General features: G+C 45.7%; 1 protein-coding gene across 1 annotated transcript in view; it reads right to left on the bottom strand.

Annotated features, from left to right (window-relative positions):
- Positions 1-16,567: 16,567 nt before the first annotated feature.
- LOC8038244 (protein kinase C iota type-like) overlaps positions 16,568-23,513 on the bottom strand; it is a 38,413-nt gene continuing 31,467 nt past the window's right edge. Inside the window, exon 11 of the mRNA XM_040218289.1 lies at positions 16,568-16,619. Within this exon, the coding sequence (XP_040074223.1) occupies positions 16,568-16,619 (52 nt within the window). The remainder of the gene's footprint in view (positions 16,620-23,513) is intronic.

The raw sequence follows: 23,513 nt of genomic DNA, 5'->3' as shown, positions 1-23,513 counted from the left end.
TCTCGTGTGTACGCAAATTTTGCGGCTTTCCGGGTACGAATAGGCTACCGAAACGGCCAGCGAACGAAGACGAACTGAACGCCGGCGCTATGCGCCATTTAAACACGCGGTTACTTTTCTACTAGACTGCAGCTATGTGGTGTGGTTCCTTACACATAAATGGACTACGTACAAACAAAGCTAAAATAAAATTGGGCGGCTGCTTGCGCCACCTAGTGAGTATGCGGAAAACTACAAAAATGAATGACATTTCGGCGTTTGAGGAAGTGACACGCTCGAACACGGACGGCACCATCCCAACACATATATCACAGCACATACCACAAGGTCAACATACAAGCATCTACATACACAAACAACGAACAGAGGCACTAACAACCCGACACTCCTACTCAATCGTAATACAAACCCGCTCGGTATATATAGCAGACTTTTTGTTTCAGCCGAAGGTCCGGTGACACCCCCCGTATTTTATATGAACGTAACGATATTGCACAATTATTACTTATATAGTACGGCGACATAAATATAATTTGGGAAGTTACACATTTCTCTTAGTCTAGATTATAGCTAAAAGACACCCTATATTTAAAAAAAAATGTTTCGAGCTAGCCAAAATGTAGCAAAATCTGGTTTCGTTTTCGGAAGTTCGAGCGCTCAAGGCTGGAATGCGCTAGCGAAGTGTGTGCTTGCTTCTGTCAAACTATAATCCATTGTATGACGCTCTCAAAGCTGCTGGCTGCAGCCCCCGTCTTGGTTTAGGGTTTGATTTACACGCGCTCCCGTGGAAATGAAATTATGCGCGCTCGAGTCGATATTATTGACAGCGTGAAGTATAAACCGAATGTAAACGATTTTGCGAGCGACGAGAACAGCGACGGCGACCCGCTTCGCTGACGCTCGGTCACTCGCGCGACGACGCAAGCCGCATGAAAGCGGAACGATGTTTTCTAGAAGTCCAAAAACCGAGTGACGCGACGAGCGATAATAAGAAATCTTCGTAATACGTCGCTGACTCGTCGCTGTCGCCGTCGCTCGCTAAATCGCTTTATGCAGTTCAGCCTTTATACTCACGCTAGTGCCGACCTGCATTACCCGCTGAGCCCAAGCAAGCGATAAGGATATTCAAATATGTCACAACAGTGGCGTGCATTCGCTAAGAAAACATATATCTCAAATTCCTGCAGTTTGACGTCGGGATCCGTTACTTGTTCTGCTGTCACCTTGGCGAAACGGTCACTAAAGAGAAACTAGTCAGTTTGTTTTATCAGAATTTATAAAAACCTTATCTAGCCACTGTTATGCACAAAAGCACTCTGGAATTTCATATAAACAGTTTAGAATAAACTGAACACAATCGGTAACTTAATTTTTCAAGCATAATAATAATAAAAAAAATCTTAGAAAACAATGTATTTTTAAGGTGTTTCAAATTAAAAAAAACTGAAAAAGGAGCCTTATTTCAGCTGCACTATCACGTAAATACTTTGGGAAAAAAATATCTATTGAGAAGTAGGTTTTGCAATCTCTAATTTGCTTCTTTCAACTTTCCAGTTACTTTATGCGTACTTGCAGATTGTATCCTGACAAATCTAGACAAAATTGTATAAAAAGTAACAGTCTATATAAAATTTATAGCTTAATTAAATTCACATTTGTTTGATAATGTTCAATCTTAAATATGAGTTTTAAATTTCACATCTATTATTACAAATGATTGAATTACATGCCGCTTGATGCATGCTGTGCCGCCCCCCCCCCCCCCCCCTTCCCCCCCTTTTAAATATATATATCCTGTATATTTGCTGGTTAGTTGTTGCAAACCTCTTAATGTCGTGTTATTTGTTTGTTGTTGTAGGTGTGTGAATGCATATGTTGTACCCCACTCCTACTTGGGCCTTCAATGGCCAGTAGTATCCTCTAAATAAAATTAAAAAAACAAGTGAGCAGTAAAAATCTGGAAGACAAAAGTAAACACAGAGCCGTGCAAAAAGGCATTCAGTATATGAAACAGATACAGATATGGGCCTCTGGCGATCCATCGGTTCAGCCTCCACACCGCCTAAAGACGGCAGTGTTGCAATATTACGAACCAGTGCACAGGTAGACAGTTACCAAAAATCCAAACACAAAAAACTCACATCAGCGCTGTGCGAGTGTATATTTTTGTGTATTTGGATTTTGAGTAACTGGTCTACCTGTGCGCTGGTTCGTAATTATGCCGTACCAACTCGCCCAATCTGCCGTATTAATAGTGTTGCAAAATACTTAGATCAACTATAATGCTAATGACTGCAGTGTATAAAAGCAAGCTACTCATCGGAACGAGCTTGACGGTACGAGAATAAAGAGAATGTTTTCACAGTTAAACTCAGAGTCTGTTGCACCGTCTCTTCCGTCCTCAAGATCGAAAGTGCTACAGATTGGTGACCTGGACATGATGATTGACTCCGAGCACCTGCTATCCAGGGGAATGTTCTTCGTGGCCAAGGGCACGGCAATGGCTCTGCCTTTTCGGACGAAAATGCAGTAGGCACATATTCAACTTTCTCAGCCTCCACATCTGCAGCGCCTCCGCAACCACCTCTGCTCTGTCGCATCTAGCACCGGCATCTCCCAGCAATGGGCTGCGACCACCTTGCTTGCCCCACCGGCTTGGCAAGTGAATATTCATCGACATCTTCACACTGTCCACAAGGCATGTTGCTAGCCGACCAGGGTCTCCTCATTGTTGCCATGTCAGGCATTCGCTCTCAGTTCGGTTCCTCATCTTAGGGGATGTTGCATCGGCCCCGCAGTCGGCCGGCATCCCCCTTTCAGTCCGAGGTTGTACACTCCAAACTGATCGAGCCGGACTGAAAGCACGACAGGGTCGATTTCCCCCGTCTGCTGCCTCATTTCCTGACCTCGGCGTCAACTACCATGCACGGCTTCCAAACGCTCTCTTTCCTGCTCTCTAGTATGTCATCCTGCTTGCGGTACATGTCAACAGCAACGACACCTCTCTGGAGCCGCAATCACTTCAACAAAATCGTGCCATTCCTCACAGTGCAGAGCTGAGGGCGATAGCTCTGCGGCAGTCTATCGGTTCAGCCTTGGCATCGCCAAAGATGACAGTGCTACTCATACTCGTCACCACGAGCTCAACGACATGAGAATAAACAGAATGTTTTTATTGCTCGGAGTCGGTCGCAGCATCTTTTCCGTCCACAACATTGTATACTCTATAGGTAGTAAGCAAACATTGTATACTCTATAGGTAGTAAGCAAGAGACACACTTCAGATGAAAAGAACAAATGCTCAGATCACACATGCCGCGGGTGTCCAAAATTATCCATCATGTTGAATATTGTTTTGTTTTTTTTAATTATAACAGAAGACAAACATCATTATTGCGCAATCAAAATGAATACTTACGAAACACCTAAGTCGCAGTGTAAGTGCTCATCGCTGAGCTGCGGCTGTGGCATATATGTATTTATTTAAAAGTGCACCGATGATAAAACCTTCAGGTTTGGCAACAATACCGAGATTACAACGGTTGTTGTCCATCATAAAATACAAAAGAAATAAAAAATACCGGAAACAATGCAAGGTACAAATCTGCACAACAGGCTTCCGAATTCAACTACTTCGTCGTACTGGAGTTTGTTACAGTAATAACAGCTTTGGATGGGCTGTGAGGACAGCATTCACACTGAACTGGGTGCCTTGGTGACTATCACCAGTGTTGAGGAGTTGCCACTCCAGAGTTGGAACGATTCCGCACTTCCACAACCCTGGAATCGAATGCAAATAAAATGGTGGCAGCACTGGAATGGAATGGGAATGAAATTAGTAGTTACATTTTGCCCAGAACAGAGTAGGAATGGAATAGGCTTTGTTCTAATGCGAGCTGCTTAGATGCCGTCAAAGGGGCTTTCGAAACGGCATTATTGCACTTAGGTAACTGACGGTTTGGTTATCTGACTGCTTATGTTCTTTCGAGGATGAAAGTGGCAACCCCAGTGAAGCAACCCAAACTGTAGAGTTGTAGGCTGACAAGGGCAATTTACTCGATCTTAATCCAGGGTAAGGGTTTTGCACCTCAGCGTTCCAAAAACTACCCGCGCCCAGCACTTTTCAATCTGTGTTGTCACGTGACACGACCCACCGGAGTAACTCGGATCTATTTGGGTAAGATTTGGAACACAGCCAAAGTGTCGTTCCTGGTGCTGCGAGATGCAACCATAAGGCTGTTGGGACCATGTGTGATTACAGCACCAGTTGCAGGCCACCAGGCAGGGACAATGTCACACCGCCCGCACTTCGTTAATACACGTGACTCCTCACTTATTATGTATCTCGTAAAAGTGGAGGACATATACGGTTATTTTGTGGAAAAAATGGGCGACTTAGTTTTCCTCTCTGTTACGAAGCTTTTACACCTGGTGGTGCGATCAATATCTGCAGTGCCCCCATACCAATTGCCACTAGTGCTACGTGCGACCAAAGCTCAACTTAGTAAAATCAATGATTGCGGGTAGGGTTTTGAATTTTGCAGTTGTCTACGCATTTCACAACGCCAGCTTTACGCTGACGTTATTTTCCGGTAACTTATTACTAGCTGTCAAGTGCCATTTTCACAATTGGGAGGGATTGAGAGGAATGGAATGCAGCAGTTCAGCCATTCCAGGAGTAGGAATGGGCCCAGTTTTTCCTTTCCAGGAGTTCAAAGGAATGGAATTAGTATTAGAAAATTCCAATTCTCTGCAATGGAGTTGGGTGGAATGGGGAATCTTTTGTTTGTTTGCACACCTAGAATGTTTGAGATGACTCGAGAATCTTGTTTGTTCGAGCTCGGAACCTTCTAGATACCTACGGGCTTACAAAAAGAGCTTCGCATGGCTGCTCGAGTCAGTCGTCCTTTTGTCGCTGTCAAAGTATGTGCGGTCTTTGTTACTTTATGTTTCTCGGCACAAGTTCGCTGCATTTAACATTGATCTGAAGTTTTATTAATCAAGTTTGTTTTTGTTCATAACATATTGGTGGATGTGCAGGGTAACGCAGTCTATGCCCATAAAGCGTACCATCTGTGAACACGATAACTCTGAAGACGACAATCGTGAAGGCGACGTCCTTGAAATCATCCGAGGACGACTCCAACTCTGACACCAACGACGACCTCAACTATGGCCTCGTAAGCGACCCGGACAATGAACTTAACAAAGCCCCTGGCTACCACACTTAGACGAAAACATCATGACGACTTCTACGTTGATGATGAAACGGACGACAACTCCAAAGACCAAACCCGGCTAGAATGTCAACAACCAACCTGACAACGGCCTCGATGACAAACAGTCTTCAACCGTGGTGACGAGACTGATGACGACACTGATGATGACCCAGGCGAAGACTCAAACAATTTCATGGAAGACGATCCCGACTATGGCTTTGACAGTTATCCAAGGACAATCCGGACGATGACTTTAAAGGGCAACTCCGGCCAAAACTCGAAATTAAAGAAATTACTGGTATCGCTGTAGTGACACAAAATACGACCCCAGCCAAAATATTACGTCCGTGGGATGCCGCATTCTCAACTAATGCCGATAATAAAAATGTGACCCGCCGCGAGCCGCTGCACCTTAGCGGTCGGCTAGCGGGTTGCCGATCACTAAAGCAACATTGGGCCGTGACGTTAGTATCGTTCTTTTTTTCCTCCAAGCGTTACGCGGAGTGCGCTTCTTTGAGCCGCTACCACCGCTACTTGGACTTGTGATTGTCATGTTTAGCCATTGCTTTTATCTGTAGCCCGTGTAGCTTCGGTATAGCCTTTTGTTTATTTGCTTGTGAGGACTCAAAGACTGGTTTTAGCGAGCAACTCGTAGCGCCCAAGACTGCCCAGCTGTTCCTCGAAGGATGCCGAGTAGAACTTGTAGTGCTGTGGGCTGCTCAAACAACCCGCTGCACAACCCGGAGGTGCTTTTTCACAAGTTTCCAACGTACCAGAAATTGAAGAAGGTGTGGGTAAACGCTGTTCGACGAGTGGACTTTGGCTTTTACGCGCCCAAGGAAAAAAGAATGCAAAAACAGACATGTACAGCCCTAACGCAGCAGCCCGTGCCGGAAAGCCTCAAAGCTTCGTGTCTGTTACTGACCCGCAGCGCGAAAGCGAGAGGGCCCCCAGTACTGTACTTCACTGGCAGCACGTCGTAGAGCAACGCCGCTCCATCCACGGAGCCCCGATGACAATTTAGGCCTAGCGACAGAGTACGGAAGACTGCACACACGGCGACAGCCGCTGAGTACGGTACTGAACGAGTTCACTCGTTTTCCAGTCGCTACCTTTTGGGTATACTAGCGACAAGTACGGCATGGCACACGCACGGCGGCAGCGGCCGCCGAGTACGGCACTGTACGAGTTTACGGGTTTTCCAGTCACTAGCTTTTGGGTATACGCACTAACTCTTCCTACATGTGCTGGATAACTACCACATATACAGAATTAAAATAAAATCAGCTTACCTCCTACCTTTAGACGGCTAGCGCAACAGAAGTAGCTGCTGATCAACCTGCATACTCGTTGAACGAGAACGATCCTGACGTCACGTTCACATAGCGGCTGATTTCCAGTGCTGACAGGGCCTCGAGCGGCTAGTTTCGGTTTTGTTGGCCGTGCCCCAAACAAAACTTTGAGGCGTCCATATCTTTAAAACTACGCACAATAACGAGGAAAAAATTACACCTTGCAATTCAGGGACGCTGACTGCACTAAAAACAGTCATAATCCCAAAATTGAAAGTATGGTCCGGAGTTGCCCTTTAACGACAACCACGACTACAAACTTGACGGCGACCTTGATGATGAACCCGATGACAATACCTACGGCAAGTGTGGTATCTGTCACGAAGACGAACAGGACGACGACGCCTGGTATGTCACTCAACGAACGGAGGAAGTTTGCCAGCTTGGTCGCATTTTGATGCAAGCCACAACTTTCTGACGATGACTGCTACAATCTTTGTCACCACGACGCCCAGTTTCAGCCTGGCTACCCACTGTGAATCTAAACACCAATTCATCGTCGCAGCAAGGAACTGTTAAAGTGGTGCTTCGACCTCAAGGTTATTCGCTATACATGAGACCTAAGTTGTAAGTCGTTGGCCAATGGCACATCAACATTGTCACGCTGCCCTCTGCGACCCGTAGGCGATTCACGTCTTCCGACTCAACTGAACTAGGTATGCTCGGTAGGACTGTGAAAATCTGCTATTTACGAGACTCTATTTTGACCTAGTCTTGTTTAAGCTGTTAATTTAATTTTGTGTTGCATAAAGACGATGAGTCTTTCACAAGAGGGGAGTAATGCCACGTGCAAATAGCCGAGTCAGCAGCGTGATCGACTCACATGCCGCTGACCCCGCCAGCGCATGTCCTTCTTTCTATTGTTTGCGTGACTGGAATGATGAGACGACTCTAAATTTTTTTTGTTCGAGCTCAGAAACTTCTAGATACCCACGCGCTTACAAAAGTACCTTCGCTTGGCTGCGTGAGGCAGTTGTCCTTTCGACACCATCAAAAGTTTTTGTTAATTTATGTTTCTCAGCACAAGTTCGGCGCATTACACACTGATTTTAAGTTTAATAAAGAAGTATGTTTTTATTTGTGACAATATTTAGATGAATTTTGATAATTCAATCTTCTGATATTCAAACTAAAGTGTGTGGCTTCCAGGGCCCGTTTGCTCAACCGCTAACCGCGGCTAAAGTTAACCGCAGTACCTAAAAGAGGGATTTTGAAATCACGTGACTGGCTCGGCAGGAATGCAGGGAAACATGGCGGTGCCCCGGTGAGTGAGCGCCGCTCGCTTTGAAACTAATATGTCGTTGTAGCTGCAATATTGGGCACGTTAGTCAGCAATGAATGGTGCCAGAGGCTTTCGCTTTGCCTTACCTCATTTAAATCGCAAAGCATGAGCATATGACCTCGCCGCATTTTTTAGATAGTCTTTCGATTCTGGCAATTCCTAAGCCTAAATGAACGCGATAAATGTTAGCATGGCAATGTCTTTGGAAAGTGGATTGCCTTGACTCAATCGGCCGGGTATTAATAGCACACAAAAGCAGACAGCGTCCCAATAGACCATATTAGACCTTTCTCTAAATTTCCCAAGCACCGAGGTGCATGCTACAAGTGTAGTTACACGCGTTGCACGTGCTGGCGTCTGAAGTAGTAACTGTTCTAAAGCAAAAAGTCTAAAACAAATTTTGTCTTGCACATGCGTTGGTCAAATATTTATTATGATTATTTACTTCGAATCTTTTATAAGAGGAAGGCCAGTGCGCGCAGACCGCAGAATTATACTTCCAGCGTTCTTCTCGATGCTTGGGTAATTTAGAAAAAGGTCTATAGGGATACTGTTTGCTTTTGTGTGCAATCAATACCCGACCGATAGAGTCAAGACAATCCGCTTTCCAAAGATGTTGCTAAGCCGACAATTACCACATTCATTTAGGCTTAGGAATGGCCAGAGTCGAAAGACTATCTAAAAAATGCGGCAAGAGCCTTGCTCATGCTTTGTGATGAAGTGAGGTAAGGCAAAGCGAAAGCCTCCTGCACCATTCGTTGCTGACTAACGCGCCCGGTATTGCAGCTACAACGACATATTAGTTCCAAAGCGTGCGGCGCTCACTCACCCGGGCACCGCCACGCTTCCCCGCATCCCTACCGAGCCAGTCACGTGATTTGAAAATCCCTCTCCTAGGTACTGCGGCTAACTTCAGCTGCGGTTAGCGCTTCGAGCAAACGGGCCCTGGAGTTTGAAATAATGAGAGTCGACTGTAAAACACCATTTTTGCTACCCCAAGTAGCAATTTATTTTAGTGTAATTTCTGGAATCTTTTATTCAGACCGAACACTTCTTTTTTAATAAGCTTGTCGGCATAAAATTTAGACTATTTTTTATAGCCTAAACGTAGCAAGCGTTCAAAACAAATACAACCTAGTGCATCAGATACACAGAAAACACAATATTAGCAAATGCTACTTTTATTGAACACCTCTAGAGTTTCTGTTGGATACATACAGCGCTGTGAAGAAGTACACCATTCTTATATGAAAATAAGCTTCCCACCAGTGAAATTTCTCAAGTTGGACAGCCTTGTTGTAAGTCAGGCACATTAAAGAGAACCCTGCCCAAGTTTTCATAGACACTCTTACAAAGTTGTTTCATCCGTACAATAGCGACTTCAAGGTATATGTGTAGAAACTTCCCAAAGTGCAAACATTATGTGAAGAAACTGCATTTCAAAGTTGACGTCCTCGCAACCCCCCCTATCGGTAGCTGCTCTACCGGCAACAATGAAAAAAACTATAGAAAGACCGCTGAGCCCACATAACGTAAGACATGGTGTCCAAGATTCGCCATGGACAGCATTGTTGGTAGTTGGACTTCTTTGTGCTCACTCTTTTACCCAGTCTGTCGATTGACAGCTATTTAGAGTGCATGATAGGAACTATTTGTGCTGTAGACATAAAAACATGTACATGTTGCCCCCCCCCCCCCCCCCTTTGAATTTGGCAGGCGAGACCACTCGAAAATGTTTGAGAGTAGCTGTGTAGAACTGACATGTTCTAACATTCTGATGACACAATTATTCATATTAAAAGGTATGCTTAACCGAAATTCGAAGCTTGCAAAACAACACTGGGGCGGTAGGCGGGACGCTGCAAAACCCCCAAAACATCACACATAGAGCATTATTTCTAACGGATGGCCGTATTTTTGGAAACATGTGGGATTCAACAAGGCCGACGAGACATGTGATGTCGCGATTCTCATTCCCTCTCCTCTAGGCTTCATCCCCTTAAGCAGGTGAACCGAAGCGGGAATGAGAGAAGCGAGGCCGCTTCCCCTCATTCTAAAGTGTACCAGGAGAAGTACGATGTCACATTTCTTGTTTGATTGTGCCCTTTCCTTTCCAAGAATACGGCCATCCGCTTGAGATATTAATGTATGAGTGATGTTTCGGAGTTTGTAGAGCTCCCATTCAAAGCTTCCGCGGCCTTATTTTATGAAATCCAAATTTTGGTCCAGCATCCTTTTTAAACAAGCTTTTTCAAATATTAGCCTAATGAACATACAATTGGACAACTTGCTAACTCACAACAGCATCCTCCCGATGATGCCGTACAAAGGTTCTGTCACACGCACCAACCGAGGGGATTGCTGCAAGTCCATCCACCCTCAACTTTTAGTCACCTTTGAGACTGAAGAACTGCTGTATGAGGCCCGTCCAGCCACTGCGCACACAAAGAGAAACACGGGAAATAACACTCAGTGACGAGCAAAGTCTCTGGGCGGAAAGCCCTCCATGACAAATGAGCACTGTTGGGTTACGGCAACGGCGTAATACACAGGTTCTGCTTCTTGGATGCCTTCACCGCTGCGGTGGGTGGTCGTAGCTAGTCGTAGCAGATAGTGTCACGTTTGTTGCTCGTACCAAAACACCAAAGCCGTGTAGTATTCTTGTTGCCGAAGTTCATAAGCCTACGTTCCCGGTCTACATACACTACACAAAGCCAGCCACGAGCAAAGCTAGCTAACCCCGTTTCTGCTTCGGCGACAAGCCGCCAGGGCGGCGACACCGCCGCTGAAACTTCTGCCTCGGCTCTTCAAACCAGGGCCCCTCAGTGCACAAGCATGACACTTGCTAGGCTGCTCTGCCTGTACCAAGTGACACGCGCCCGCATGTTCCCTCTCATAATTCTTCTGACTGTACGTGCCCCGTATTGTACACGGCCATACTGTGCACATGGCGAAAGTTCCCTTTTGAAAGTGCTCCACGGTCGGCTTACAATGCTGCGAACACATAGCACATGACCACTATAGGTGACGACACTTGGGACACTTGCCATCCGTCGTTGTGGCGCAAAGTCGCTTTCTCAGTCGTCCTCACAAGGGGCAAGGAAAGGCAGGCACTGCATAAAAAATCGATACATATTATAACACTGGCTGTGGCAAACTAGTTTCAAAGATGATACAGTCATGTCTTCTTAATATGGACACCTCCGTACTATAAAAAGATTTTTTTTCTATAATGTAAGGTGTTTATATGAGAAAATTAAATTTAAAACAAAAATTGGGTAACAAGCATAACCAAACAAACAGTTTATTCAGCTAAAAGATAATGAGATGTGAGTTTGCTCTATCGCTTTAGAGCCGTTTAACATGTAGCACTACTGTCGTTTACAAGAACAGATACCCAGGCTGTAAAGTGATGATCGGCTGAATAGCAAAAGGTGTTGCACTGTATGCACAAGCCGGATGTAATTGACACTTAGCTGCCGGCAGTTAGGATCCTATAATCTTATGATCGCAGACGGGAATTACATCTGGTGCCTACGGCTGGAATAATGTCTCGCTTCGTAATAGAAAAAGCACAAAAAAAAACACAGGATGGAGAAACCGGGTGTCACAAATTCAGGCTTCTCTTCATTTTTTTAAATACTTTTATGATCTTTTTTTTGGACCACTTTAAGTGTTGGTACGGTCAAAAAGGGGGAGTGTGGTGCCACTTTTAATCTCAGTTCGTCCCGTCGTAGTTCCTTTCTAAGTCCCCAACGAATTTGCTCGTTTGCGGAATGGGTTTTTGTTAACGGGCGACGTAGATCATCCCAGGTCACAGTTTGTGGCTTTGACCTCGCGGACGGAGGGGTGCGTATGCTGGCTCGCGTATGGTGCCGATTTGACATGCAGGGGCGCCGCCGGGATACAAAGATGTTTACGCTGGCTAGCACGCTTTTTGAAGGCGGCGGCTTTGCTCAGTCTGCCGCCTGTCGTGTTCTATGTATCGGTGATAATTGATGTTTTTGGACTCGTACGGGGGAATGGATGGGCACATATGTTTGGTTGTCTGAAAAATGTAATAGGTTTTGCCGTTTGGGTCGTTGCTGTGTAGCTTTGTTTTTCTTGAAAGTTGACTGACCCGAAAGACGGGGAAACGGGAGGTTGGTCGGTAGACGAGCCTATAAAAGGGGGTTCGGGAACAAAGAAGGTAGTCCAACCCCAGAGCTGGCCGGGTCGCTACTCAACGTGGTTACTCCCTGCAGATGAGTCTTGGAACGTGTAATTTTTGGCTTCTGCCCTGCCTGTCGGACAAGTGTTTGAGTTTGTTGTGCTGAAGCGTGTGTGGCTGTGTGGTGCGCGGTGTCGACCTCATCAAGCCTCTAATTGGACCGCTGGACTTCGAGACGCCGTTCTTCGGCCGACAACTCCAGACTACGGACTGCTCTGGACTCGGCACCTACCGGAAAGCTAAGCCCGGTTTTCTAGGACTTGTCTACTGCATTCTCTGGCTCTGAAGTACGAATTGTTGAATGTTGGGAAGATTTTTACACAGTGCTACTTTCTGTCGCGACTGTTTTGGGGGATTATCCCATGTGTGTAGCGGTAACGTTCGAGCTCCATCTCGGTTTGCTCTCGTTGTTAGTGTCGGGTTTTCGTCACTGTTTTGTTGGCTTATTCCGGTTTTATGAGCGTCGAGTCTTTTTAGTATTAGTTTCTGGCTCGCAGGGCTCCATAGCCTTGAGCTGGAGTGTGGTTTGTGTTGAGTGCTCTATTGCCGTGTACAGCTTAGTTTTTCACTTTATTAAATCTAACCTTTTGTTTGCTTATCCTCCCTGTGTCATCATCTTTCTCTACTGATTATACACCAGACGTGGACCTAGCGCTAGTCAATGGTCGAACTTAGCTCTCTTGTTCTTTTCCCGTAATTTCTCGTTTATTCTCAGAGTGGATCATTGAATTATTTTTATTAATTTGAACCCCACTCCGTGACACCGAAACAGATGGGAAAGCACCACAACGTATTAAACTCGTCGAACATTAAATGTTCTTGAATTATACCTCACCCATGCTTGCTACGTGATGAAGCCCAAAGGTTAGTTCAATGCCAATCAATATTAAATGTCTTTAAATGGGCACCTGCTGCCCGATCATGGCCTTTATTGCAAAGCACTGTTCACACATTTGCGAGTCCTGCAGTGCCTTGTGGAATGGTGGGCGATACTTGCCGTTCCGCAAGGCACTGCAAGACAGATCAGGCTCAACTTTTGAATGTCGACGTGCTTACGGAATGCTGCAGCAAACCAATCATTCGCCGAGGGAAAAAGAAAGGAAGCTGCATGCCTCCGTGTGCTCATTGCCAGTGTTTTCTGCTCTGCTATGTACCCTGCTTGTGTGCTGTGATTTGCAAGCCAGCGCGGAATATATTTCCTTGATTTGTTTGTCTGTTCAGCTGTGCGAGGTTGTGATTGAAACAACCAAGAAGTATAGACCGCCATTCTTTTCATCAAGCTAAGGCTTCGCTCATCCGAACCGGGGACGATGACTGCTGTTGTTTACACGATTTTCGACAGCTATGTGGAGTGGCTTTGTGTTTAAAATTGCAATCCTAAGTGCAAAATGAAGTTACCGCAGACTATATTGTTAAAGGTTGATTTCAACTGGCAGGCTCTGGCTACAACCACCTTAATATTCATTCAACACTGTTTGCATTACTACTTACCCGTGATCGCTTCATTTGCCAAACACGTTAGTGGCCGGTCACCTCACCAATGAAACTAATGTGCTGGTGTCTCCGGCGAAGAATTCCCTCAGGGCTACATGCAATGCACAACCCAGTTTGTAGCCCGTTGTGACTGAAAGCTTTCACACTGGGGAAACGTTGTTGTCACAAACGCAGTCAAAGAATGCGATAGGATTGAGGGAACAGGGGGATTGTCCAAGTTGACTGATTGCATGAGCATATGTTTCTATCGCCACCGTGTTTCCTCCACGCAGGCGACGGAGAAAACGATATAGAGACTCCTCGCGCTTGCCAAGTTTTTCTAAAACGTCGAAATACGAGACACCCAGCAGCGAAGTGTCGATATTGCCGGAGAGAGCGGCGGGACAACGATCAGCGCAGGATCGCGGCTTCGCCACTCTTATGCGACGGTGTCTTCGGTTTCCGCTCTCTGCAGCTTCCACCGGGACGCTAGCCGTGCCTAATTGTGCTAGCTTAGAGCACCACAGTTCATAGGGTTCACAGCGCCCGAGCGAAAGCTCGCGCAAAAGAACCGGCGAGCAGTCGAGTCGTTTCCAATCGACGGGGTGGCTAAACGCCTGAGCCGGCTTGCTCAAAGCAAATCTAACGTTCTTGAATGTCATGTAATAAAAATCTGAGACGTGCTACATTCTATACAAACTTGATAAAAAAAATCAAACACTCACCTTCGGCTGCTACGTCCGCCGTACCGCTTCAAGGCAGAAGCAACATGGCGCTCGCTGCTTTGGGGTGTTGGGCTGGGGTGTTTTCAGTGTTGCTTACACGCCTAGTGGTGTAAACCGAAACCGAAACACCAATTTTTACTACCCCAAGTAATTTTTTGACGATTTATCACTAGCAGAGCGTGTAAAAATATGCTAACGAGTGAAAATGGGGTGTAAACAGGCGAAATATTACATTTTCGCTAACAGTGTAGTGTGCGTCGGTACACATGCCTGACGCGATCCAAAAGGTCGGTAGCCCAGTGGGCCAGCGCACACTGGCGTGCGATCGTGTATCACTAGTACGTGATGCACGTTAAAGACCCCGATCTAACAGTTGTACCGCACTGGCTACATTTATAATACACAACGGGTAACAATGCCGCCTTGCAACTCCTCCTTTCTAAAAAACCAACAAATAATTTCGAATGCGCCGTGACATTTCATTTTTACTATCTGCTTGATCGTAGCGTGTTTTTTTATTCTTTTTTTTTTTTTTTTTGTCCACACTTTTGATTATGCGGCTCTTACTCATGATGAAACAAAGTACAGTTGACAGACTTTTGGAAAACTATTATATAACTAAGAAAACTGTACGTTAAAGGCCTGAACCACATAGGGCGTATTTTCGGCGTAATTGCGGGAGTCTTGGCGGACGAAATCCCGACGCGTATACAGCGGGTGTCGGGACGAGCGCTTCCTCGACGCCTGAAGTTCGGCGTAAATACGTGCGTATTCGGCGATCCGCCCGAGACAGACCTCGGCGCCCCGGCGTGTTTCGGCGTGGCGTATCCAGAAGCGTACTGCGCGGTGCCGGCCAATCAGCAGCCGGAAGTTGCTCGAGGATTGGCTTACCCGGCTTTGCGGACGGCTGACTGGCTTGACTCAGCCGCCGAAATGGGCGCTCGCTTGTCGCGTTCACCGGTTTATCGGCGAACTGTACGAAATTGCTATATTTCTTTCGACCGAGCTATAAACAAGTGAGAGAAAAGAAAAAAAAAAAAAAAACATCTATGTGGCAAGCGATATGAAAAAAAAAATTGAAAAAAAAAAAAAGGTTTTGAGGAGAGATCGTGGCCGTCCTCCTATCGGGTCTTATTAGCAACTTGGAGATTGCAAGGTACGTGCATGTTTGAGACGATCGTTAGCAGGTTAGGCCTTCGTTGCTGATGAACATTCAGTGATTTCTGTCTTTTTGCGGAAAGTGATAATATAGCAGCCGATTTACATTTTGCCTCGTTTCACGAAAAGCGCGAGTCGGGCCACTTTGCACCAAACGCCAAGGAGACGCTGACGAAAAGCGCCGAGTCTGGTTTGGCCGACCTCCACCTCTTCCCTCTGTAAAAGAAAAAAAGCGCCCGCGAACTTCCGAGATTACAGCCGCTGAAACGCGCGTAAATTCGTCGAGAATACGGCCTATGTGGGTCTGCGTTTAGTGGTAATGCACGAACGCACCCTGGAACGATGCTGATCCGGATCGAAACGAGCAGGTGCGGGGATCAGGCGCAGGACCTCCAGCAACAGAGTTCTTCAGCGCGAACTTTCGCCTCACGTGCGCCAAGCTGAGGTTTTTCGATGCACTAACATACTTGGCCACCGGACACGTGCTTCCCTTTTTCTCCTCACCCCATATTGAATAAACAATCAATAAACGAAAATAAAAAGAATGATCGTTTAACCATAAGTGTACAACTTTACAAATCAGCATAATTCCGAATAGATCACACAAATTAATATATAAATATAGATATCAAAAAAATAAAAAAAAATTCGGGAAATAAAGTCAACATGCGTAAAATCTCAATCATCTCGCCTCAAAGGAAATGTGGTACGCCGTTTCTAAAATCTCGCTGCCAATAAACTACTTCCATTAATGCGTCACCGCGCGCGTTCACTTCTGGGAACATGTGGGCCAGGAGCGGACCGCGTATGAGTTTTGTTTCCCACTGATTCACAGAATGCGTAATGTTGCATTACGCCGCGATGAGGCGCTTTGTATTTTGGAATACGTTGGAATGGCAAGGGGGTTTCATAGCCTCACTTTCTTTGCTCTGCGGAGTGAATATAGATTTCACATTTAAATATTCTAAGCTTAAATGGTAAAACAAAATGGCTAGGTGGCGTAAGCTACCGCCCGATCCAAAGGGCTCAGCCGTATTCATCCATCCATCCATCCATACGTTTATTAATTTGAGCACGCGCACGAACAGCCTTTATTTTTATGGAAAGTGGTAGTGCAATGCGTATACAAACGTGTTACGGCGTCTATTCTACAGATTATGTTGACCCTTTGGAAAGTTCCTCGCGGTTGCGAACTTGCGCCTGCAAAGAATTAAAGACAGAGAAATTTGAGAAACAGTAGAACTATAGAACACACCGACCGAAAATCTAGAGAAACAAATCCTTAAAAAGTAGATACTCCGTCTCATTTATCTATATCAGGGCCTACAGCAGTGACTGCAGACGCCAGCGAGCAGCTTCGGATTGGTTGGCCAATTGTTACTGCTTGAAGTCAGAAACAGCGGGTCGGTGCAGAAACGGACGCTAGGGAGGTTTAGGATATCGGTCCGATGACCCAGATAACGATGCCCGATACTTTGCCGACGCCTTTGCGAATGCGACGTAGGATTATCTGGTATTGTAATCGTAGGTAGCGGAACGAACTAAAACTTTATTTTAGAGCGCAGCTCTTAGGCGCCCATTTCCGGCTTGAGCGGCGTCGCCGTCGGCGTAACCAAGGTCACCCCAAGGTCACGTGACTCCCCCTCCCCGAGGTCACGTGACCCCCCAAAGTCACGTGACTGCCATGAGGTCACGTGATCCCCACGCCGAGGCCACGTGACCCCCGATGACGTCATCGTCACTGATGACGTCGCCGGCATCCGCATCGTTATCGTCATCATCACTGATGACGTCATCGGCATCCGCATTGTCATCGTCATAATCACTGATGACATCATCAGTGACATCACTGATGCCGTCACCGGCATCCGCATCGTCATCGTCATCATCACTGATGACGTCACCGACATCCGCATTGTCATCATCACTGATGACGTCATCAGTGACGTCGCTGATGTCGTCACCGCCATCCGCATCGTCATCATCACTGATGACGTCACCGACATCCGCATCGTCATCATCACAGGTGACGTCATCGGTGACGTCACTAATTACGTCATCAGTGACGTCACTGATGTCGTCACCGCCATCCGCATCGTCATCGTCATCATCACTGATGACGTCACCGACATCCGCATCGTCATCATCACTGGGGACGTCATCGGTGACGTCACTAATGACGTCATCGGTATCCGTATCGTCATCGTCACTGATGACGTCATCGGCCTTATGTGACCCCCCAAGGTCACGTGGCCCCCCCCTCCGACGAGTTGACCCCCCCCCCCGTACCCTTCCCTCCTCCTCCTCAAGAGCTGCGCTCTAATTCGGCGTTACAAGGAGTTGTAAACGGCTTTCACTTTTTAGAGCACAGCTCTTAGGGGCCCGTTCCCGGTTTTGAGCGGCGTCGGCGTCACCAAGATCACGTGACTCTCAAGGTCATCCCAAGGTCACGTGACCCCCAAGATCACCACAAGGTCACATTACCCCCAAGGCCACCCCAAGGTCACTGACCCCCAGAGGTCACGTGACCCATCCCCTAGGGTCACGTGGCCCACAAGGTCACGTGACAACCAAAGTCACGTGACCGCCTCCAGGGTCACGTGATCCCCCGGCGAGGTCACGTGACCTCCCCAATGACGTCATCGTCACTGATGACGTCACCGGCATCCGCATCGTCACTGATGAAGTCATCAGTGACGTCACTGTAGACGTCGCTGATGTCACGTGACAATAACGTCACGTGACGTCATCTTCACGTGACCCCCCCAGGTCACTTCATTCCCTCCCCCCCAGTACCCTTCCCTCCTCCTCAAGAGCTGCGCTCTAATTCGGTGTTACAGGGAGTTGTAAACGGCTTTCACTTTTTTTAGAGAGAGAACAGACACGAAGGGAGTCATATCTGTCCCTTTGTTCCGGTTTTCTTGCTTAGTGTATGACCACTGCGTGATTATTAAAGAAAAAGGATTTTGTTTTTGTTTTTAAATTTATATCCCATTTATTTTATTTAAATCACTGAAGCTAGATGTTAATTTTTTATGAATATATGCATTTTTAAACACGGCAGATTGTTTGACCAGTTCGTCCGATCAGTAACGAAAATGTGAAAGAAAGAATTACTGCAACGTTAACAACTTTTTGTTCATCTAAACTCCGCCATAATATAACAAAAACAGCTTAGTTTTTTTAGCTAGTGATGAATCTGTAATTCCTTTTCTTCGTCGCGATCTGATTTGCTGGAGAAACAACATCAATATTTTTTCCTTTTTATTCTCGCGTTTTGTTTGGCTTGCAAAACTATGTTGAAAAACTGACGAACGAAGACAAAAATAGAAATAAACCTCCAACTTCGATTTGATCCGAAGACCACTGCAGCTTGCGCGTTTCCAAACGGATATAAGTATTTCATATGCGATGATTCTTTTATTAAAATACGAAACGCATGCGCATAAAAAGCATCAAATGATAAACAAACGGCAAATAAAAATTATATTCTTGGGATTATTTTTTCAAGACAAGTTTGATTGAAATCACGATTTAAATGGTTTTTATTTGCATACTCCAACCTTATTCTATTGCAAAAGAAAAGGTGCTTCTAGCTTTCGCTGTCCAAGTTATGGTGAGACGGACTGTATGGCTGTGCACATACGCCCTGTTGGCTCTCATTTTCCCCCCTCCACTTCATTTTCAACGCCTACATACGCACACACGGACTATATGGCACTGTTGTAAAGGGAATAAATGGGAACTGAGATGAACACTTAGCAGACCGGAGAATAGCAGGCTGCAAGGGGGAGAGGGGGGGTCGTTCATGGGGTGTACCGAACTGGTTTGCCTTAAAAGTGATGGTATAAAATAAAATAAAAAATAAGCAATAAAGGGATCCTTTAAAACAAGTAGAGAAATGGCTAGTCGGGGGTGAAATCCACGAGGCCGGCAGCCGCTGATGTGTCAAACAGCGGAGTTTGTACCGGGATCGCGGTGCTCCTTTAAACTGCCCACAAGCACGCCCACGCACGAGCACGCACACAAGAGCCCGCGCGAACACAAATTATTAGCATGCGCGCCTTTCTCGAATAAAAACAATTACAGGAAGATCCGTTGGTGGATACTTAAGGAACGCGTGAGAATGACCCTTGGGAAAAGCCACACACGTCCCCTTTACGAACCGCTTGCGCTGACTCCTTCACTTTTTTGTTTTGGCTTTTTTTTTTTTTGCTTCCTCTATTATTTTCTGCATCGCTTCAGCCTCGTTACGGGGTCAGTGTCAGCTGTGGCGTTTCCCAAGGGTCATGCTAACACATTCCCTAAGAATCCACTAACGGATCCTGGTCTAATTTTTTGTCTACATCTTTTCTGTACTCTTCCTGTCTTGGATATGGTCATCCATATCACTCATTGAAAGGGGCACATCCATACCACTTGTGGATGGAACCGCATTTACACACACACATCACAGCCACGCGCCGCTACTACGGGAACCCAGAGCGAAGAACAACCGGCGACGGCAGAGCGACAACTGAGAACGCCCACATTCAGACGCGCCGCGGCGCGTCTTCCTTTCTGGCTCCGCGCCACCTGTGCGCGTGACTTTGACGAAAACGGAATGGCTCGTTTTGACGAACACCCGTTGGTGTCCGTCAATTTGTCAGCGCCGGAGAAAGAGGGATAGGTAGGCGCGTGCTGACGGACGTCAGCGCGTCAGACCAATGGGAGCGTCGCACGCGTCACCCTCTCCCCTCCCTCTTTCTCTCTCGCCTACGCTGACAAACGAAAGGCACCGCCGGGTTTTCGCCAAAACGAGCGTTCTAATGCTAACGCATTCAAAAAAATATAAGTTTCACACCCTTCCTTTATTTTGCTTCAAGAAGAGCGGAGACGCAGAGAGGCATAAGGGAGCAGAACTTAGCAATTTGACGTCGGCAGAACCATTTCGTCGATCGTCAGCGCTCCTTTCTTCTTGCGGCCTTGCGTGCCGTTGTTTATCGTTTACTCTAAGATGTATAACGCACAAGAAGGAAGGTTCCTTATGCATGCGCCCCAAGTGCTGACATCTATAAATCTTTGATCACAACTTTTACACAAAAGTGAGACGAGCACGCGAATAGCGGAAGTTTAGAATCTGTGAAGCACGTGACTCGCATAATAAATTATAGTCACGAAACAAACTTAATATATTTCTTTTTATCGACTGACATACTTTAAGAATATTTTATTGTTTCAGAAAGCGACGCAATAGAAAAAAATATTATCGCACGATAGTATCGCCTAAATCACTACTATTGGTCCAAATCAAGTTCTCCTTACAAAAGAAGACTTGCTCCCGAATTGAAACTCATCCGTCATCTGGATGTTTGGTGTCGCGGCAATGGGAAATTATGTTTTAAACGTGAAAGATCGAAGGGTAAGTGGCGTTAGACGCTTCATTGGAGTTGCCAATACTTGAGATCGTCCCGCCGCCGGACGTCCCCCTTGTCGTACTGGCATACAGACGACGCCTCTAGCAAAAAGTAGAAAAACCGCCGCGCACACACATGAAAAAACAAGAAAAAAAGAAACGGCTGTTTGGGGAAGAAAAAAGGAACCGCGTTTTCCTCAGCTTAAAGGGGAACTCCGCCGACATTTTGAGCTGCCTAATCCAAAGGCATCATCTGAATGCGGATGGCTTCCTCATTCCGAAAAGCTATGTCGTTCTCCCAGATTCATTCTAGTTAATTAAAAAAGTGATATTTTGTTTGCTGCCGAAACTGAGACATCGTTCTCCCTAGTTTTTCTTCAGTTTTCCCCGCCGCCCAAGTGTAACGTCACTTGTGTGCAGCGAGGCGCGCGGCCGGCAATCGGGTACGCTCGCGCCCGCCTTTCTCGCGTCTAACAGCAAAAGAGCCTGGCCGTTCGTGCTGTCTGAAGCTGATAATTATCTATATTTGCACAAAGTATGGCCTTGGCCTACGTGCCTAACTATAGGGAGTATTCACTGGCACGCGCGCTGATGGCGAGCGCGTGCTGATGGCGAGCTTCCACAGTTCTTTTGAAACCTGCATTCCGCACCATCGAGAGTGCCGGTCTTAGCAGCCTATTGATGTGAGCTCGTTCTGGCACGCGCTCTAAACAGAACCCACAAATATGGCGTCCAGTGAATACTTCCTATAAGAAAGTAAAAAAAATTAAAAAAAATAATAAAAGAAAAACGGAAGCAATTGGAATTTTACCGTTTTTGCAACTCGCTACGCTCAAACCGCGGCTCGCTAGTTTCGTAATATCGCCAGTAAACCCGTTCTCCTTTTATTAGAAGATGGCTGGTGAAGAAAGGTTGAAGAGTCACGCTATATATTTTTTGACAAATTGCCAAAGCACCACTGAAAATGCTCGGAATGTGGGTACAGATGCCTCACACGCTCGTATGACTTGAAGGAACCTGCCATTTGTTTTAGATCTCCTTTTGAAAAGTTGCTGTAGCAGGCGTCAGCACGTGTAACTACTCATGTGGCATGAATACGCTCCTTGGTGCTTAAGTAATTTAGCAAAAGATCTGTAGACCATTTCTGAAACGCGCTTCTGGTCGACGCCATTTTCAGCGTTAGTGCGTGTGGCGCGTACATTGCTCGCCTTCCAAAGCTATGAACATGTTCGTGCTGGGCTGGGACCAAAGACATGTAGACTGTGATTCTCGTAAACAATGAAATGTATAGAATAGAATGAACTGCATTCGTGTAGATCAGATGGCAGGTCATGAAGATCGTGTTAAAATGACGATTAAAAGAACTTCGCAATCACCAAGCCAAACATTAAGGTGCAATGGAATTCATTCATTCATTCATTCATTTGTTTATTTTCTGGGCTCATGAACAGCTTGACGCCTTGGTAATGATGCACAACAAAATGTTCACAGGTTAGTTACAGCAATCTTCAAAGCAACAAAATTTGGGTTAAAAACATCAATATCTACTCCCCTGAGGGTATTTTTGTAGAAGTGTTGAATACGGGTCATGGGACTGGTTTGGAATGCGTATAAAATACACAAATACACTGTTCATCTCAAAATAAAAAATATTTGCTTGACGATACAATAATGCATGAGGTACAGAAAGACATCAAATATCTTTTAATTAAAAATAAGTTAACAAAAGTTGCTAAAAATATGTACCCGTATTTTTTTTTTCTCTTTACTTTTTGAGTAGAATGCAACGCGTTCAAACACCCATACACGAGAGCACTTGTGAAAAGGGTAATTCTATATAAGAATTTTTTTAGCCCAGTTTTCATCAGCTGTAAATCTGAATGCCTCCCCTAACAACATTAATATTTTCATGGTTAAAAAAAAACTTTTCAGCCCTATATAAAATTTCTCCGCAATTCAATGAATTAAAGACGTTTTCATCACTTTTTCTGCAAAGAGTATTGCACGGCAACCATTTAACAAACCAGGCAAGGCTCTATCGTATTTCAATGGAGCTCAACACCTGCTTCATAAACCCCTGTAATAGCAGACAGGAATAGCAATATGTCGAAAGTCATGTCTAAATTCAAACTTGAACTTTGTTTAGACGTTTCACTTCTCGTCTTCAACATATCGGCCACGTGAGTGGAACTCCGAGATTAGCCCGAGCTAGGTTCGACATTCGAAAGAAATATAGTGTCTATAAAAAAAATTTAAAAAAAATTAAAAAAATTAAAAAAAATCACTGAACCAATTGTGAATAACAAATGTTACTGTGCAAAATGTCGACTATAGTGCTAGATCGTGTACTATATTTCTCCAAATTATTAGCGCCCTTCTTTAGACGGATATCGTAATGGTCACAGCCGGCTTGAGTTTGCGCTTGCCGCTCTTCAAGCTGTTCCAGCTGCTGAAGGAAACTCAACTCGCAGCAAGCGGCTGTAAAGTATTCCGAGCAAAAGTGAAAATGTTTCACGTGACACTCGTTTTCTCGGCACACAGCTCGCGCAAAAGCACCTGGACGCGGCTGGCCTCCATTGCTGGCGGGGAACACTGTTTTTTTTTTTCTCTCCCACGAAAACAAGGGTAAAAAAAGAAGCTTTTTCCCGGCACTGTTTCTACAATCTATCGCGGAGCACATATTGCTACCCATTGCAAAA

This window comes from Ixodes scapularis, unplaced genomic scaffold, assembly GCF_016920785.2.
Source record: "Ixodes scapularis isolate PalLabHiFi unplaced genomic scaffold, ASM1692078v2 PGA_scaffold0__279_contigs__length_252992795, whole genome shotgun sequence".
NCBI lineage: Eukaryota > Metazoa > Arthropoda > Arachnida > Ixodida > Ixodidae > Ixodes > Ixodes scapularis.
This window is presented reverse-complemented; position numbering and strand designations above follow the sequence as displayed.